The 15013-nt window shown below is 39.0% G+C and overlaps 1 protein-coding gene across 4 annotated transcripts in view; it reads right to left on the reverse strand.

Annotated features, from left to right (window-relative positions):
* Positions 1-15013, reverse strand: part of slc2a9l2 (solute carrier family 2 member 9, like 2) — a 105981-nt gene that overhangs the window by 55983 nt on the left and 34985 nt on the right. For all 4 annotated transcript variants that reach the window (XM_056387005.1, XM_056387023.1, XM_056386998.1 and 1 more), the window contains 3 exons: positions 13481-13613; positions 5001-5188; positions 1351-1461 (listed from right to left, as the gene is read on the reverse strand). In XM_056387005.1, the coding sequence (XP_056242980.1) occupies positions 1351-1461; positions 5001-5188; positions 13481-13613 (432 nt within the window). The remainder of the gene's footprint in view (positions 1-1350; positions 1462-5000; positions 5189-13480; positions 13614-15013) is intronic.

Here is a 15013-nt window from a genome sequence, read left to right on the forward strand (position 1 = left end):
ATAAATCTGGCTCCTGGATGATCTCTGCGATGACTCTTATACTCATCTCTGTAAGTGTGTGTTAGGACCAACTCATTATGTACACCATTTTTTTCATGAACAAGGGGCGACCGTCAAGGATGCCCATTGCCATCCATATTCTTTGCAGTTGCAATAGAACCACCGTCCATTGCATTGCATTACATGTCCACTTTTATAGGGCATATGGTGAGGTGGGATTAAACGTCAGGTGTTACTGTACACAGATGACCATATGTTATATGTGAATGACCCAGTGGCAACCTTTCCTACGATTAAATCTAAATCAAGTGGAATTTAGTTTATTCTCACGATACTGATTAAGCTTTCAAAAGAATGAGCTGTACCCAATAAACAATTTGGTGTGTCAAATTCAACAGACTTCTGTATCTTTTCATTTAGCCAGTTCAGGTTTCAGGTACCTTGGTGTCAATACAACACATAGTCTCTACATCCAGCAGGAATCTCCGATCTCACCATCTCAGTCTGCCTGGTTAAGGGTTTGATGTTTTTCTTTCTCACATTTTAACAATCTGTGTTTTAACAATCTATGTCAAAGCTGCAATTAACCATAATCTCACAGAAGAGAAACTGTGATGGAAATCAAAATAAATACACCTCAACATCATACCCGTGCTTCATCACTGATTGTGTGCAAGTTAGGTGTGACTAACTGACAATTCAGAAGAGGAAAATGCGCAAGGTAAGATATCTGCAGACTGCAACAGGAGTCATCTCTTGGGTACATGTTGCTGCTCAGCATCAGGATATACAGTATATGTCAGAAAAATGGCTTCTTTAATAGATGTACGTTTTGCATGTTTTATATTTCTATAAGTGTGTTGTGTTGAGTGATCAGTGCACGTCAATCATCACATAATGCTCAGGTGTAAATACTACAGTGTCTGCCTAACAAGCTGCCAACAGAGATACTTCCACTAGCTAATTACTTCACTGGTGGTGCAAAGAGCTCTCTGCTCAGTCATTTAGTGACAGGTCAGCTGCCAGAGTAGAGAAGGACTCCTGCTGTTTGAGCAGCTTTCATTTGCAAGGTTCCTTGACACCAACCAACAGGTTTACAGCTGAAGTAAAATGTCTTTTTTTGCAAAGGTCAGATCTTAGCTTTTTCAACTGGTCCATTTGTGATAATTTTTGGAGACTAAACTTTAACAACAACATTACAGATTTTTGTATTTGAAGATAGATGAGGGTTTTAATGACCAAAATTTAAAGAGGTTTACCTTTTTTTTTTGTTTTACCTCTGAGGTAAAACAAAATCTATCTTGTGCCGAAATCTGACATGTTTGGTTGATTTAAAGCAGCGATACTTACTGAGATAATGGCAGCCAATGTCTCTATAGCCCCGGTGCTCAGTGTGATGTAGGGGAGGACGTTCTCGGCAAAGCCTGCTTCCCGAAGGATCCCGTTGGTGTAATACCAGATCTGCGAGAAAATAGACCAAATTTCACTCGTCTTTTATCTGTTTTACACATAAATCTGCATGAACAACATACAATTTTATACACCCTATGTTTCATTACAGACATTCAGGCCATCTTGCTGGCTTTAAAGCTTGTAGGCATTTAAAATAATTTCATAAAATGTATGTTGAACTACAAACTACCTAAACCTAAACTTTAATAATGTTCTACAATCAGTTAAGAAGGATTTTGAAAGATGGAATACGCTCCTTCTGTCCTTGGCAGGTCGGGTCAACTTGAATAACTCTGTGTACATTTTTCAATGTACAGTATCATGATTCTGATTAAGACATTTTTTTCCTCATCACAACATTTATCTGGAACGATAAGCCACTAACAATCCACAAAACTTTCTCACAAAGATCAAGACAAAGGGGAGTGATGGCTCTGCCCTTTGAATCTCAAACGAGGAGAGCCAACCATGGGTCAATATTGAGGCTTCACTCACTAAAAGTTCCTCTCCATCTGCTCTCCTCACATCATCCTTGGCCTTGCCTTTATCCCTCCAAGGGAAAAATATATTCTCCTATTTAATTCTTAAAAAATGTGAGCATGTAGCTATGTCTCTTTTTTCTCCTTTAGATAAGAGCCAGCTATTACCTACCACAACAAAAACTGTGGAAGGCTAAAGGCATTGAGACGTCAATACTGACTGTGTCTTTGCCTCATTTGCTCGTCTGCAAGAAAGACATAATCTTTCCAATCCTCAATTTTACTGTTTACTTTCAAATTAGGGATTTTATCAGGTCTAGTTTACCGCAGTTTCCTTCTTTACTGAGCAATACAACCTTGGATGATAACCTCACTATATATCCCTGTGATAATGGTGTTTTCACCGGCTTATATAAATGAATAAGAATCAGAAACCTCTATAGAAGTAATCAAAGATCTGTGGGAGGTGGAGATCCAAGTTAAGATAGACGAGAAAACACCAAAATCAATTCTAACTTCAGATTGTGTGAGATACAGGTTTCTACAGTTTAAACTCCTTCACCTCTCTGAAGAGAAATATTCTAAGATGGATCCTGGGGTGAGTCCCCTATGGGCAAGAGGCTGAATCCAGACTGGGTCTCTTATTAACTCCTTTTGTCCTGTTCTTCACTTAACAAGTACTGGAAAGGTATTTTTAAATCTCTCTGAGAGGTCTCTGGACAACCTTTGAACCACTCCTCCTTTACTGTCTCTAGTCCTTTGACGTATGCAGTGAAATGCTGCACATGTTTTATCAGTAAGTGGTGGCCAGTGTAGTCTTTTATGCTGCAGTCTGCTGGGGCAGCAGCATGTCTGACAGGAACACAAAGAAACTGGACAAGCTGGTAAAAAAGGCTGGGTCTGTGCTTCGCAGGAGTCTGGACTCACTCAGGATTGTTCTGGAGAGACACATGCAATGTAAGATGGAGGCCATCTTGGACAATACCAACTAACCTCTCCACAAAATTCTGGCAGGAAGAGAAGCAGCTATAGCTGCAGCAAACGTCTCTTGAAACTGTGCTGCAGAACACAGAGGTTCAGGAGATCCTTTGTTCCCATTGCCATCAGGCTATACAACACCTCAGTCAAAGGAAGTGGACAAATCTAATTATTATTGTTTATTTATTATTAACTATTAATTTTATATCAACAATGAGCTAATGGACACATGAATTATTTGAAAGTATCTATCTATCTATCTACTGCACTGCTTGGTGTAGTGAGTGATGAAGAGAACCTTCCCAATCATAGACAAGATGCTGTAGTATTTGCTGCTTATACAACCAGATGGTTGATTCTTTTAATAAAGTTTTTAAAACCTGGCAGCCGTTCATCTGTTATGGTAATAATCTCAAGTGAAGTGACATTCCTTGACAAACTGTGTGGGCACAACACATGCTGAACGTATGCCACTCACTGGCTAGCTGTCTTCCCTGAACTGTTTTCTTCCATCGTATCACCTCATGTAGGGGTATTTTTGGCACCTATAGGTCCAGAGACAGACATTTCAGTCATTACCCACTGCAACACAGCGGGTGGAGGATGGTTAAACATCTCGTTCTGTCTACAAAGTGCACAGGACATAGTGACTCACAGTGACTTTTCATGCCCACAGGTTCTCATACACAGTAATTTTGAGCATGACCCTAAGAAGAAAAGATATATTTATAACAAAAAAGCAGATGGAAACATATTCACTTGTGCAGAATACAATTTAAAACTTTGCAAATAAAAGAGACGTTACTTCTAAGTAACTACAAATATGGGGGTCACACCTGTGGATGCCCAGGCCCCCAGGGACACTGTTTGCAATTTGCCGCCACACCTGGTCCACTGGCAAGCAGGGCTGTGATAATATTTTTTTTTGTTTTTTTTGTCACCATCAGGACTGCGATAGGACAGCACACCCCAGCGGTTAAGCAGTTAACCGCCCGCCCTGTATTATGTGGCCAGCAGCCCCACAAACAGTAGCTTATGATTGTTAAAGAAATGTTGGAAATGCTTTTGTTTACACTAAAATATCTAGAAATATCGACAGACTTACAGTATCTTAATGCACAGAGGAAGTAGGAGTCATGTGTCATTATGACTAAGGCTACATGAAGCTGCAGTTGTGTCTCAACAAAAGCCTTATGATGGTTGATTGATACAAAGCTTTATATGCGACACCGTAACAATAAGTGTTATGTTTGACTTAACCAAAATTGCAGCTCTAATGAGGGGTTGACCGGGCTAAACATTAAAGCTGCATGTAAGAAAATGTATGTGAACAATTGCTCAAATAATCATGTGTGATGTGAAAGGAGTCACCCATTGTGAGCATTTTCCAGCTTATTGATAAGGCGCTGATAAACACGCTGTTCACCACTTGCCCTGCATTAAATGCCAGACAGATGGATAGTCGGCAATATTGCTCTCAGGAGTTTGTGAAGACCAAAACAGAGCTCAAAGAAGAATGAATATTGGACTTGTATTTGTCGACTCCAGATAAATGCTAAAGTTGCTCCTTCTGGATGTATAAACACGCATTCACCTTAAATACTCTGTAAGGTAACAACATGCCAGTTCTGTGTTTTCAACTTGGTTTGCTTTCCCCATGTGTCCAAAAACATCAAATAATGCCGCTTCAAGTATATTGCACTGATCCCCTAATTAAGATAGCACTTCCTAACATCAGGGAAACAATGAACTGGGCATGTTCTGCATGGTTTGGTAAGAAGGCAAAAGAATTACTCTTTGAGTCTCTCGAGTAGAAGAGGAAACACTTTTCACCTTCCTGTCACTGCACTGTCCACCAAGGCCCAAAACTAATTGAGGTGTAACTGCAGGTGTGACAGAGCATCTTCACCTTCATCTTCTCTAGCTGATACAGACAATGTTTGCACTAGAAATGGTGTTAAAAAAAAAAATTTTAAAATCCAATAATCCCCCCCCCCCCTTTTTTTTTTTAATCAAGTGTACTGTAAGATAAAATAAGGAACAGGATTCCAGTGAAAATCAGACAAAAGTGAAATATGAGCTGTAGCTTACAGCGTTGAGGCCACAGAGCTGATAGCACGCCATGGTGACGATGATGGTGATGAGCTGCCAACGAACAGCCGGGCTCTTCAGCAGCTGTAACACGGAGACGGTGTGCAGGTTGTCCTGAGCTCGAGCCTCTGCGTGGACTTCTTCCAGCTCCTCAGACACATCCGTCTTCCCCAAAAACCTCTGGAAGGCTGACACACAAACACACACACACAAACACTATGTTGAAAATATTTACAACAATTATGCTGAAATCAGAGGACTTGAGGATTCATTTCAATGCAAACGGAGAAACCTACCCACAACTGGATCAACTTGTTACACCCACTTAGACAGATGTGAACTGAAACAATAATTCAGGCCATCCTCCTCATCCAAACCATCAGAGTACTAATTTTTAGGCAAACCCTATTTGTTGATGTAATTTGATGTGACTTGGCCGCTGTGTTCACCTGGGAGGAAAGTTATCCAGATTACAAAATACAAAAAAAATTGTGCCTGACTAACAAATATAAGAAAAAATATGTTTTATTATAAATATGTTTTAAAGCATTTTAGCAATTGCATGTTATTAGAGGAGAAAGTGGCGGTTACATGTGCACTATACAGTCATAGGACAAACCCCATGCAGGCTAAAATTATATTATGTTCATAAGTTAATAAAACATTAGGTGAAGGGCACTAGTTTTCCAGTGCTTGCTCGCTCGCTCGCTTGCTCTCTCGCTCTCTCTCTCTCTTTTTCTCTCTCAAAAAATCTGCTTTCTGGTTACATGTATTCACTCCGCTTATCAACTATGGATGATTATTGTTATTGATGGCCATTATCAAAAGCAAACTGAGTATAGAAAGATAGTACTGCCAGTAGCAGCGACGCAGCAGCAACACTGTGGGGACACACTGCGAGCCGCAGCAGTTCAGTGAGGTAGCCGTCATACACAGGTGAGGTGATGCAAGAGGTCAATCAACTAGTTCCCGCTTGTTTTATAATCCCTGGTCACAGTGCACGACAAAACGCCCCTCAGGCCACTAGGAAATTGTTGGACCTGTTTAAATGTAGATCTTTCTTAAACAGAACATTAGCGAGTAAAATATCGGCTGCGTTTAATCTCACCTTTTATGTTCTCGTTATTTAAAAAAAATAGCTCTGTTACAAGTTAAAGGTTATTAACTAGTAAAACTGCTAATTAGCAGCATTTTGATGACGTTTTGAATTATTGAAAGACAAACTGGCTTTAAAAATGTTCACTGTGGACAGAAATGCATTCCACACATCTGTTAGCCCTCAAGAACACACGCAATGTGTGTTGATGAGAACAACGTATGTAACTGTGTTTGTTGACAAGACAATTCCACAGGGTACCTTTGAACTGTAGTCTAAATGATCTGTGGCATAGCCTGAGGCTACATTCTGGTCCTGTCATGTTCTCACTGTAAATAGTTCCTCTGGGATACACAATTCATCAACACATTATTACTCGCCCTCTCTGTCTGACAACCACTGTCACTTGAGGATGTGAAATGTTCTATAACACTGTTGCCCCTTCAGCTTAATGCAGATAATCCTTGAACCATTGTGTTGGTCACAAACACAAATAAATTACAGGAATCCATAGCATCCATTTTTAGGTCATTCACTTTAAACAGTAGATAAATAGTCAGATAGACAGACCTTGTCAATTGACTAATGTTGTATTCTTCTCTCAGTCACAAGGCCCGACAAAACTTTAAATCAGAAATGCACACACAGTTTAGATTTGTGTGCACAGCTAACTAGGCTTTTAGCTGTTATCTGCCCACTGGCCAGCTGAACAATGTTTGAACTTGGACCAATTGAATGTGATGTACCTGAGGGAATAAGTGGTTGTTAAGACATTTCTTTCCTCACTTTAATCCTTTCTCCTGTAAAGTTGAATCCCTGGTGTTATGGGAAGTCGAGGTGGGTACAGGTTAAGGACACGACCCAGAAAAGCAAATCTCTTCACACCGACAGGGACTGCTGAAAACAGGTCATTATGTGGGAGTTGGATGGCACACACTGTGGACTGTTACCATACAGGAGACAGACAGAACTGCCAAATTAAAGCCTGGTCCATGGTCTCTAGGGCTGCATGGTGCAACATTTGTAAGGCATGAAGACTGTGTGTGTGCGTGTGTGTGCGTGCGTGTGTGTGTGTGTGTGTGTGTACATGTGTGTGTACATGTGTTTGGTGTGTGGGTACAAACACAGCTGTTTAAGCTGTGAACAGGATTTGAATGGTGTCTGTACTAAAATCTAATTAAAAATAAAAATTCTCATTAATTGATATTTACGCACTGTATTCGGAAGCAAATAGCTAAAACTAAAGAGCGGCATACAGAGCCTGGACGGTGACGGTGAAAAGTGTGTCCTCCTGACCCACTGTCCACTCAGAAGCTTCTGACCGCACACTTACAGCAGCGGCTTCCCCGAGTTCACCTGGGACTCTCAAACTGGGCTGGGTTAACGTTAACTTTTAGCTAATGTTATCTTGGTTTGGCAGACGTCTGCTTGAACAAGTGCTAATCTTAGCTATGTGTTAGCTAGCTAGCTGACCCATGTAATGTGACCAATTCACAGTTACCATTTACCACACAAATACACACAAATGGCTCGGTTAACCAGATGTGCATTTGCAAAAACATCCACTTAGTTTTCGTCCCTAAAGTCTTTTATATAATATTATAATTATTTTTTCATTAGTGGATAATCACTTGAAACTAAGAATCATTGTGTTGTCATTAGCTTAGAATGAGCCTTTCATATCTACATAGGGAGGTGGTCATTTTCAACGGCAGCCGCCATGTTGCACCGCCATGTTTCTACTGTAGCCCAGAGCGGACAAACCAAAAACTGGTTCTAAGAGAAGGCGTTTTGCATTTTTACATTACCTGAAGGCCACCATAGGGTTCACCTTAATGTTTGGTTTAGTTTTATAATTTCCTAAATTTATATTTATTTTATTTACAAGCATCAAGCAACAATGAAAATGGCACAAAAAAATCATAATACAATGGACAGGAGAGAGAAAACACCCCTTTCGCTAGAGTGATCTTCTGTAATCTGAAAAAGTTACCCCCCACCAATCAGCGACATCTTACCTCTAGGTAATTAGTACATAGATTAGTAGATGTAAATGACTATTCTTTTTCCTCTCCCTGCAGAAAATATGGAAACCAGCTTTAATCCAGACTCATACTGGGGCTGTCAATGCCACTGGTGTGACATGATATCGATGTGTGTAAGAATATGGGCTGTGGAACAGCGACATTGTCCCCACGGAGGAAACCTATTTTATTTTCCCTGCAGGAGAACTGTGAGACTCCTTTCCATGTCGCTGTGGTAGCCTAAGCCCTCGCAGTGCCACAAGGTGCAGAGATGTGGCGGAACAAAGAACCTTTAAAGGACCATACAGCCTGACTGTCGCACTGACAGAAGCTCTGAAAGTGACTGGCTAGACACTTAATGTGGAGGCATTTTTGCTTTAATTTACAGGATAATGGTGGTGTCTTTAGACCAAAACCATCAATTTCCATATCATGCCTGTGGCACTCAGCTACAGACCCACTAGTTCCCAATGAAGATATAAATGTACATCTTTTATCACAAATGTATATTTTCATTTTTGAAAAAAAGGTTAGTCATTTCCAGCAATTTTCTGTATCAGCTTGGCAGTGTCGCTTTTAGTAAATGTTACCCATGCAAGATTAAATAGTGCATTTGTTGGGGAAAATTTTCACTTGGGGATTGATACACATTTTGGGGCTCTGAATGGTGCGTTTGATTGAATCAAAACAAACAGCAGTGCCCATGTTCATTGCAAAATTGTTTGTTGGTTTTTGTCTTTTCATGGGATTTGTCAGCAATAACAAAAATATAGAATATCTCCAGCCTATTTCGTTTAGCTTGGCTGAAATGCTAATGTCTAGAGCAACAAACATGTAGAAAGGATAACATAGAGCAATGGTAGGGTAATTTGATGGGGCGAAAATGGGAGTGATTGCAAAATAAATGAGAAAGAAAAAAGAAAAAGAACATTTATTCATAGGGAGTTTGAAACCGTACAGAAACTGCCAGCCAAAAAAGTAATAAAACTTGTGGATTCAATCCCACGCCTTACTCTAAGTCAGAGACCAGTAACCTCGATACCCTGCCTACCTACAAATATAGAGAGAAGAGAAAAACAAAAGAAGCGAGCACACAGTGTAATGCACGATGACTTATGATTGGATTAGTGTGCTGAGAAGATGAGACTTCACGTCATATTTTTTTAGTTTATAGTTCTAGTCGTGGCATGGTTAAAAGTAAATGTCTGCTTTGTAGTCATTGGTAAGCTCAGAACTAAAAAGGGAGATAAACTCAGAAATCCTGAATATTGTGGAGGCAACACTAAAATTAAGAGCAGTTTTGCAATCACACTGACAGCCTTTAGAACACAAACTCGTTTCATCCTCAACCTCTGTAACCTTTAAATGGAGGGCAGGACTGCTGCAGATATTCGACATGACATGAGACAAGATGGGGTGCAAGGGAACATGCTGTTCCCGTCTGACACTATATGATGATAATTGGACACTGCAGTGCCACCCCTCAAGATTTGTGTGTTGACAACAATTTCCCCCACTGCAGTGCTGTAACACAAGCCAGCAACATGGATCTGCAGCGCTGGTCAGACTCGTGCCAGCAAAATGTCATCAGGAAAATGTGAGGGGAGTTTAGGCGGGATGTCCTTCAACCAACCTCTCATCTCAATCTCAGGGAGCTATTCACACGGCCAGTCATTGTGACCACTTGTCTAATGCTGGCATGAAGCTCCAGACACGTTTTTCCAACCCTATATTACCACAACACAGCAGCTGCCATTAACTAGAATCAAAATTCAGCATAAACTTTAAAGATACCGTAATATGTCTCTTATTATCGTTTTGTGCCAGTTAAAAAGAAAGAGAAGAAAAAACACATTTTCTTGAATCTACTTTGCTGAACAGACTCAAGGTTGGAATTATTTATTTGGTGAGAGCAGAACAAAGACAGATGGCAAAAAGAGAAAGTGAGCTAAAAATAAGTGTTCCATCAAGAGAAGTACAAATACCGTCCTTGAATTCCAACAGCTCTAACAATAAAGTTTGACGACTAACAGCCATGAATAAAATTAGAATTATAGTTTCCAAAGAGACACTATAACAGACATTCATCATAAAAAAAGAAATAAAGAAAAAGAAAAGTCTGCAACACTTTCATAATATCCAAAACTGAACTGTGTGTCTGAAGATAGGAAAAGAGTAATCATCCAATAAAAATGCTTGTTTGTTCAAAATCACAGTAACATGACTTTAGTTGTCAAGCATCTCATCATCAGTCCCTCTAGGACTCCAACAATAGGACTTTGGAGTTTGAATTGGAAGACTTATAATGTCTAAAACAAGGAGTAAGATTACTTAAATGGGAAAAAAAGCATTAAAAAAGCCGAATTAAACTTTGCAAAGACTTCAGAAACATCTGGCTGTGGTGATTGGGCTGGCTAGGTTACACTAGTTTAGTGTGGATAATAAGGCCCCATTTATGTGATCTATATCTAGATACATTACCTAGTCTCAATGGGGTTTTTTTTGTCTTTTTTTTTTCTATCTTTATAAAATTGTATATTTTTTAATTGTATTGTTTGCTACATCCTTGTTGTTTTTGTGATTTATGTGAAGTGGTGTGTGAAACACTGCCAGTTCCCTTTGAGATTAATAAAGTGATCTATCTCTCCAGATAAGATGTTCCTTATCCAGATAAGATCACCAGAAACAGGTCACATGTTAATAGAACACAACATAAATGGGACATAACTGGAAAGTATTTAATGTTTCTGATGCTGTTTTTGAGCTGCCAAGCAAAATAAACATGCAGTAACTCAATTGTAGATGTACTTAGTGACGATGCCATGCCAGATTAAATGTGTCGGAAAACATTTTTCATGATTTCTAAAACATCCTTTCTTGCCCAGAATAACTAGTGGGAGCTCTTTAAGACTTATCCTTTAGCTCTTGCGTTTGTTTGTAAGATATAAAATAACTTCTGCCTCTACTGTACATTTGATCCAATTTCCTATGGAGAGATTTCCCTCAAGCAATTCAAAGCAAAAGGAGTTGGTCCTCATTAATTCCTGCTGGTGTACGAACCAAAATCTGATTTAAAGAAGATTCTGCTCTATAGGGGACACCTGTGGTGTAAGCATAATGTATTCTTATTGATATCATGTTAGGTTTCTATCAGGTATTGTTAATAGGTTATTATCTTCAAATGAATGAGACAGATGAGCAGATGCCACCGAGCTATCATAAAGTCACACATACTGTACCATGTGCAGTGCTGGCAATTTCATCAACTACATTTAAATGCTTTGTAATCAGACCCTGAATGTTTTCTCTCTTTGTTAATGCTGTTTGATTGTCAACAACCCAGTCTATGTTACATGTATTATGTGTTTTGGATATATAATTTTTGGTAAAAGTAAAAGAAGTGACGTAAACCCAACCGTCCAGATTATTTGTTAAAATCAGTATGGGGACAGAATGAATAGTACTGCTTCATCTAAAGTTCTGTGACACTGAGACCTCGCTGAACTTCGAGCTCAAAAGAAACAAACAGGATGTTCCATTCTACATAGAACACAAGAACTAATCCTTCAGAGGGTACCCATCTATAATGTATGGACATGACATCAAAGAGCTCAAAACACCCCAGAGAGAAAACTGATCAAAGTCATATCTGACATCACATTTTTCTACATGCTTCGTTAACACATGCACTTTGAGCTATGCCTCTACCCCATGCTGTTTTATGTCTACGCTTTTTAACATTTGACAAGATCACACTATGGTTATTCATATAAAGTCTCTGAAATTAAAAAATGTTTATGAGAATGCATATACATTAGTTGAGAGTTGGGAGCACAGGCCTAAATCAATTGACATAGGTTACATTGATGCTGGGCTAATAAGCTGCAAAGTCAAGAGTTAAAAGGAGTGGCAAAACAAGGTATGGGTCATTGCGTAATTGCTTTGGCTCATTCCCTTCCTGGGGCCATAATTCCATCAAATATTAACAAACAGACATGAAACATATATGTACATAGAATATACATACATACATACATCCATAAATCCACTTAGAAATCATAAAATAAAAGACGCTTCAAAAGTTTTCCAACAATCATCAAGTTTTTAAGTTTTCTTCACCATCAAAGTCATCAAGTGACAGCTTAGTATATTTTTAATTGAGCCATTTTTCAAAATGTAAGGAAGTATAGGCAGCAAAATCATTTCTGACTCACTCCATTTTCAAACAAAAGTCTTTCACACTGAGCTGATAAATAAAAAAGGGAAAAAAGTAGAAGGACAAGAACTCAAGATCCACTTTTAAATACAAGTACGTCACTCTGGGCAGAATTTCGATTACAGAGAGACCAGCGAGTTCACCGAAAAACAGCAGTTTTTTTTGTGGTTGTAATTATTACTGAGGTGGGAGTGAAAAATGACCCTGATACATGCTCCGGATGGGATTGAAATCACTAACCTCACAGGAAATATTTAAATCATCCCACCTCCCCTAGAGACATACAGTAAATCCAGTCCAACTGGGGCGTAAGTTTGAAAACTTTGGATGTTTTAGTGTACAATCTGACTTTACAGTAAGTCCCATATTCATACAACACAAAATTATTATTGTAATTGTACTTCACTGCTTTTATACAAAACATTAAACCTCAGATATTTCAGTCACTTATATCTTTAAAGGGCCTTGTATACCCATGGTAATTTAAATACATCTTTAAAATACAGTCAGCTAAAGTTATTAAACTAAAGTTTAATGCTGCTTTATGGCATTAAACTGCAATTTATACTATTGTAACAGAGACACGTTGCAATATTTTGACAGCAATCAGAAAAATGACACTGTAAATTTTTTCTTTTATTATATTTGAAATAAATTGTATTCCGAGGATTGAGCAATGTCCTTTTTTTTTTTAGGGATGCCCTGATTAATCAGCCGCCGATCATGATCGGCTGATTTTCATCAAAAATATGTGATCGGTCAATCGGCATTAATGCTCCTAGTCACCGATCGCCTTAAAAACACCTGTGGTCAATACTCCATGATCGCGGCATCCTTAGCTTTTTACTGAATTGAAAAACAATGCCCAATATGAGCCACAAATCTCCGCAATGGGAAAGTCATGAGTCTCTGGTCTTGTTAAACAATTCTATCATTCCCCTGCAGATATACTATGGTAGTTTGTGCAATGGTACAGTGACACTCTTACCACTGTGGAATCATTTTTTTCACTCTCCAGAAGTGTGTGGATGTGACTGTTGCTCTTAAACTGTAACAAGCACAGATGTATTTGAGACAAGAGCCTAGTGTGGCAGCCTGTTTGTCAGTGAGATGAGGCACATGTTTCTTTTAGTGTATGCAATACCTCTTTCTGCTCCAGCCTCATCCCTCCTCTCCATCAGCAGGTAGCGAGGACTCTCCGGGAGGAAGGGCAGCACACAGAGCTGGAGTAATGCCGGCAACGCCAGGAAGGTAAACAGGTAGTTCCACCTGGACTCCTGCAGTCAAAAGATCGACGAAAGAGCTAGATCAAAGCTTCAGTTATAGAAGAGCTACACCATACAGTACAAAGAGGTCGGACAGAGTTGAAGCATGAAATCATCAGCTGATTATGAGGCAAAACCCAAACATCATCAATCCTAGGAATTCAGAAAACTATATATATATACTAATATAGACTGCAGAGATGCAGAGAAGACATATAGCCAAACATGAGTGTAGTCAGAGGGATGCTGTGGCTTCTGTTCCATTACACATTGATTTATTCATAAAATGCAAAAACAGACTAAATATGTATCAAAGATTGGTAGATCTAGGGAAGCTGGCATTAAACATGGTCTTTTCAATGATTTTCAAAACATATCTTACAACAGCAAGGAGCACCTGAGTCAAGATAACTTTGGTTTTTAAATTATCATTCCTGGAAAACATAGCTGTGTTTCTACTCAAAAATGTCAAAATCTGGCCCCTGGACCTCTTGTGCTACTAACTCAAATATTTCAGGTATTACAATTGGACATTCAGTACATAAATGAATGTTATACGCACAAAATATTTAATGGTTATGCAGTGGTTCACTAAGGTCAAAACCAGCTTTTCTTGAATATAATGATTCATTTTCCAAGCTGTGGAGCTACTGAGTGAACTGGTCTAAGCCGTACTGTCGTAAACATTTATTTCGAGTGGGGTCAGTTCAATGACCTGTAGAAGAACTGTAGAAGGACTGTCATAACTGGGCATCATTTTCCCCCAGAAAATAAACTAAATAGTGAGAAAAAAATGTTATCCCCTCTCAAAAAAGAGATACTGTGGTCGCTATTATCATTATGGGTTAATGTCCTTCAAATGGATTGCTTAACTAATTTAATTATTTACTTCAAACTCTGCCAATTCACATCATCATAAGGTCTTAAAACATTTTCTGTTGTGGAGTGGGAAATGTCTAAGGTTGTGTTTGGAGAAGATCCAGGTCTAAATTGACAAGGAGGTCTAAGATAGATATCAAAATGGACACTTCCACCAGAAAGGGCTCCCCCTTGGTATGAATGTGAATGGGGCCCTCTATCTCCTGTTGCCTTTTTATCAATCAATTAATCCTTAGATTTGTCTAACCCCGTTACGTAACACCTACAAGCTGTCTGCAATACAGTATCTAAGGCTGCTAAGAACAATTTACATCTTAATATACAATCCAGTACCTGCACTGAGGATAGACAAAAACCCATTTCTTTGGAAAGTTTGGGTTGATATAGAAGTTTTAACTCTAGGAGGATCTTTTTTGAAGGAGAAACTTGGCTCATTCAGTCGAGTTTCACTGCACCAGAGTCAATTTCTGTCAACATCTACAACTAAAGCATCTTTTAGATTTGATTTTAAAGTCAGACTGAACATTACCTCA

The sequence above is a fragment of the Seriola aureovittata genome, chromosome 2 (genome assembly GCF_021018895.1).
Source record: "Seriola aureovittata isolate HTS-2021-v1 ecotype China chromosome 2, ASM2101889v1, whole genome shotgun sequence".
Taxonomy (NCBI): Eukaryota; Metazoa; Chordata; class Actinopteri; order Carangiformes; family Carangidae; genus Seriola; species Seriola aureovittata.